At 37.6% G+C, this 4,949-nt stretch overlaps 1 protein-coding gene across 1 annotated transcript in view; it reads left to right on the top strand.

The window, feature by feature from the left end:
• Window positions 1–3,562, top strand: part of ANKRD32 (ankyrin repeat domain 32) — a gene marked incomplete at its 5' end in the record, with an annotated part of 17,748 nt that extends 14,186 nt beyond the window's left edge. The window contains 3 exons of the mRNA XM_010144540.1: window positions 1–22; window positions 419–601; window positions 3,078–3,562. The exon at window positions 1–22 is cut by the window's left edge and continues 13 nt beyond it. Coding sequence (XP_010142842.1) covers window positions 1–22; window positions 419–601; window positions 3,078–3,562 — 690 coding nt within the window. The remainder of the gene's footprint in view (window positions 23–418; window positions 602–3,077) is intronic.
• Window positions 3,563–4,949: the final 1,387 nt, after the last annotated feature.

Raw genomic sequence — 4,949 nt, 5'->3', positions numbered from 1 at the left:
GGATCAGACATTAATGTTAAAGGTAAGTGATTCTTTTTTCTCTACAGAACTAAGAAATTAAGCCAGATAAAGATCTGTGTTAGTATCTGTTTGATAATAATGTTTATCTTCATACTATTAAAACTGTCTTTATTATTTTAAACAATACAAAACGAGGACTGTAAAGAAAATATTGAGTAAAGATTAATTTATAACTAAAGTGTGTTTTAACCATCACCTCTTCTATTGATTTTTAAAAACGCTGTTTGATTTTTTTCAGACATTTTTCAATAGAATTTCTTGTTTTGAAATCACAAGCTGCCACTGCAGCCATGATGAATAGTAAGAAGTAAAAGTGTTTTGCTGTCTAATGAGTGACATTATTAACATTTTAGTACTCCTTCTGCTGTTTTAAAACTTCCCTTGATTTATAATTCAGACTATGCTGGCTGGACGCCTTTGCATGAAGCCTGTAACCATGGCAGCACAGTGTGTGTCCGTGAAATTTTGCAGCGTTGTCCAGAGGTAGACCTGCTCAGTCAAGTGGACGGGGTGACTCCTTTGCATGATGCACTGTCAAATGGACATGTAGAAATTGGCAAGCTGCTACTTCAGCATGGGGGTGAGTGCGTTTATGCTAAACTGGCTTAGGAAATGATCCGCTGTTCTGAGTCCATGTGAAGTTTGTGGTGTTTTTCTTAATACTTGCTTAAAATACAATGTTATTATGAAATATTTACTTTAAAACATTTTTGAAGCCAAGCTGTTCTGGTCACAATAAAAATAATACTGTTTTCACTCTTACTCTGATCAGATGAATACGAAATTAGCTGGGATTTTCAGATCTTTTTCCAATATGGTAATGTTTTTATTCTGCATTTTACACAACATGCATTGTAACTATATTCTCCAAACTCATTAGTGAAGATGAAGATTACCTAGTCACCAAGCAGAGCTAAGGATTTTCTTTTGTTTTGATCTATTTTTACTGTGATGCAAAAATAGATCACTAAATCTCTATATAATCATGTATTTCAACATAAATTTGTTCAGCATTTATGAAAATTAATGTGATGGCCTTTGAAGAACACAATTAGCTTGGTAATTAGTTTAAGAAAGGAATCTATATTGTAATTGTGATAACTGCTGTTTAGGGCTAATAGTGGGAGGGGATGCCTTAGTTTCTAAAAAAAAGATACGTTACCCCTTAGGCAGACACATGATAAATGTTTTTAACAATATTTTTTGTTCAGTGACAGGGAACTCGTATCTTGTATTGAAATATACTGTATCAATATAATTAACTTGGCATGTCTTTGTAAAAAAACAACTGCACAGAATTGTCTTGGGTATCAACTCTTCCTTCTTTTAATTCATTTACTAAAATGAGTCTTTGTGATATCCTTACCATTGACCTACTGTGTCAGTTTAATCGCTGTGCATTGTGTGCCGAGTCCTAATTTTTCCAATAAAATATGTCCTGCCTATAGCCATAAGGCAGAAGAATGCACTGTATTTAGATGGCCTGTTACTTAATTAAGATAGAGAAACAATGTTTTATTTCATTCTTGGCATGAGACCGTCAATTTACAGTCTTCTCCTGCCCCCTAAAGGCTATTTCCGTGCCTGTTGTGCAGGCACCGGCTTATAATCAATACATTCCTCTGCAGTTCTACCTCTGTTTGCTGAGCTTCAGTTCCATGGCTCCCAGGTGTTTTATGTATCTACGGAATCACGTATCTGACATGCCCAGCCAATACCTGGGCTCAGTTCCATCGGTCTAAGTGATGCAGTAGCCAATACTGCAGTGAGCCCAGCTCCTCCTCTGGAAATGGCATCATGCTGACAGATGTGTGTTGTTCCCAGGCTGTGGTGAAGAATAGGTAGCGGATGATCCCCTTGTCCTAGGGGAAGAGCTCTACTCACACTTGCATTCATCAAGGTTTTCTGGCACCTGTGAGGCTGCGCGTACCCTTATCTTTGCCTTTGTCACACTCCGGATTTTGGCCTGTCGAAGAGCTGACAAGGCTGTGGTAGAAAGCACGTTGCCCATTCGCTGTGGGTTTACACAGCTCAATAATATAGCGCTCGCCTCTGCAAAAACTTTTTTCGCTTTCTCTAAAACACTTTCAGCCTGCAAAATTTAATTATGTTGCATAATCAGTGATGGACTAAAACAATACAGCTTTAATCACAGCAGAGTTAAAACCTCTAGAATGGATACGTAATTTTAATTACCTTTTGTAACTTAAATGTATTTCTGAAAATCTATTCCAGGTAAAATGGCTTCATTACTTTAGCAGAGTAACCCAAATTTATCTAAGAAAGTTCCTGGTGTGTTCATCTTGGAAGAACAACACCTGGAGTGTGTTAACGGCCTTCAATTTTCCTACTGATGGAGCCTTTCTTAAACTTACCAAGACATCTGTAAACTATTTGAATATTAATACCGCCATTATACTAATAAGTTGGAAATACCCAAAGAGTGCAGTGTAATTTGAACCAGTAAAACACATCCCATTTACTCACTATAAATCTGTTTATTAGAGTAATTGCCTTTTGCTTTTCAGAAGTCTGTGAAGGCCAAATTTTGAAACTCAGCTCTTGGGCTAGACAAGGTTTCCTACCTCAGTAGTTCATCTTGCTGCATCACCTAGGACAAGGTTGGCTACGCTATCCAGGATAGTAAAATAAAGACCATCATAGTAATGTGCCTTTACTTTGGAGTCAGCATGGCAAACAACCTGGTCTATAAAATACTTAGTAGACTTTTACAACAGTAATAACATGTTTTTACATACTCTATGCATTGTTACTTGAAATTTTAGAATAAACCCTTGGATTTCTTTTTCATTTCTGCATAATAATCCTTGGCTTTTGACCTAGCAAAGCTGGGAAGAAAATTAAGACAGTGTTGTAAAGAAACTGTTACAGAAGGTCTCTCTACATGTTCTAGATTGTATCTTGAATGTGTGACTCATCAGTTACATCAATGTAACTTAGTGCAGAAAGGAACACACTCCTGGCTTCTGGCAAAAACCAGTTCGTCTGCCAAATCAAATGTACTGTTATTATTAATGTCTATATTTTCCCTGCAGGACCAGTCCTTCTACAGCAGAGGGACTCTGAAGGAAAATTGCCACTGGATTATGTTGAGTCCACATCAGTAAAACAGGAACTTCTCAATGTTGTTCATCCAGAAGAGAACATCGAAAACTTCTGTGAAGGTGCAGAACAAAATTTTTGCAGTCAGCAGAGAGAACTGTGGTTGGTTTTATTTAATAAGATGCTGCTGAATTTCTGTTCAGTTTTTAATCTGTCTTCACCCTTTACTTTAACTCTTAGAGAGGTAGATTGTTCAAATGTACTTCCTGTAATGGCTCGTGATAACAGTAAGATGAAAAAATCATTTACTGCAGATTGGTTAGTAGACATGTATGTCAGAGAGCTAGAAACTTTTCAAAAGCTACCACAGTTTCTTCAGGAAATATCTGCAAACTTGGTTTTCTTCCCTGGAGAACAGATGAAGGCTTTATTAGCAATTCTGGAAACTATGGTAGAGACATGTCCACTCTTCAGTTAAATATTTAACAGCTTTTAGCTTCCAAATGAGCCACATGGGTTGAATCTTAACTGTTAACCCTTGGTATTGGGCTAGCTTTTTTCCCAGTGGCCAAAGTATACAGATTTCACAGCCCAACACAAGCCTTATGTGTGCCAGAACCTGGAAGTCAGATTAATTGAATCTGTTTATTTTTTAAGCAAAATTTTTCTCATACCAATGCCTTCTAGCTGTCTGACAGGCCTGGATGCCTGTGACCACCTCAGGAGGGTGCTAAACCATTTGCCCAAGCTAAACTTTGTATTTTCTATCCTGGAAGTCTTTGTTACCCGTCTCACACCATAGTTCACTTTGGGTTCCAGAGGGTGACCCTGAAGTAAAGCCAAGTTGGAACACTACCACAAGCAGTTTCTCACTGAGAAAGGCTTGTGCCTATGTATTTTAATATCTTCTAATAAAGCTGGTATTATAAATACCTGTCATTAAACAAAAAACATAGGGAAAAGAAAATTCCTTCTTGCCATTTTTGTCTTATTTATCCTTGGTCTGTAAAAATTAAAATTACTTTTTGTAAATCAATTGTATCTTGTAAGATTCAAAGCAGAAGATAGTTACAGTATGTATTCTGTAAATACAGTTCTATATTTACAGAATCGATATACTAGCTTTTCTCATGAATTTGTAAGTTTGATAGAAATGGTCACGCAAAGGCGCATGAAAATCTTCTCCTCCCTTGTCAGCCTGCAGCACTCGTGGTCATATTTGTTTGTGAGGTGACTCACATAAGGAGACTGGCCCAGATACTTGGGTGATTTGCAAAACTCCTCTGGGTACCAGTGACTAGAGCTTTCAAACCACACAGAGATGCTGCAAAGGGCCAAACCCACCCTTAAGGTAACTTGTGGTGTCCTTGGCTCTGCTCCAACTCAGCTAACTTGCTGTGGTTTGATAAATCCATTACGCTGGCAGTGTATAAAATGATCTGGTAACACTGCTGGGATTCCCTCAGCTAAAGATGCTGGTGGAAGCAGTGGCACAAATCTAGTTATGTTGGCAGGGCAATTTATAAAGGATTAGTCAAGACAGTTAAGTATATACTGGGCATCAGATTCTGACACTAAGTATGGATCTCCTTAAAAATTACAACCCATTTAATATGAGAATTTTGTTCTCCATTCTGTGAATACATGCAAACTACACATGATAAATCCTCTGAACTAATCCTCTAACCTAATTTAGGATTGTGTGCTACATAATCTATCAGATGGGCCTTTTAAGTAATTAAGAAAAAGAGAAAATCCTATGCTGTTCTTTAAAGGTATTGAGGCTCGTGAGACAGCTGAACCATGTGATTGTTCTGCGTGGGGTTAGAGATGCGGAAGAGTTACACATTGGAGAGCCCTTATTG

This window comes from Buceros rhinoceros, unplaced genomic scaffold, assembly GCF_000710305.1.
Source record: "Buceros rhinoceros silvestris isolate BGI_N320 unplaced genomic scaffold, ASM71030v1 scaffold11341, whole genome shotgun sequence".
NCBI lineage: Eukaryota > Metazoa > Chordata > Aves > Bucerotiformes > Bucerotidae > Buceros > Buceros rhinoceros.
The sequence above is the reverse complement of the archived record's forward strand: the minus strand, read 5'-3'. Positions and strand labels throughout refer to the sequence as shown.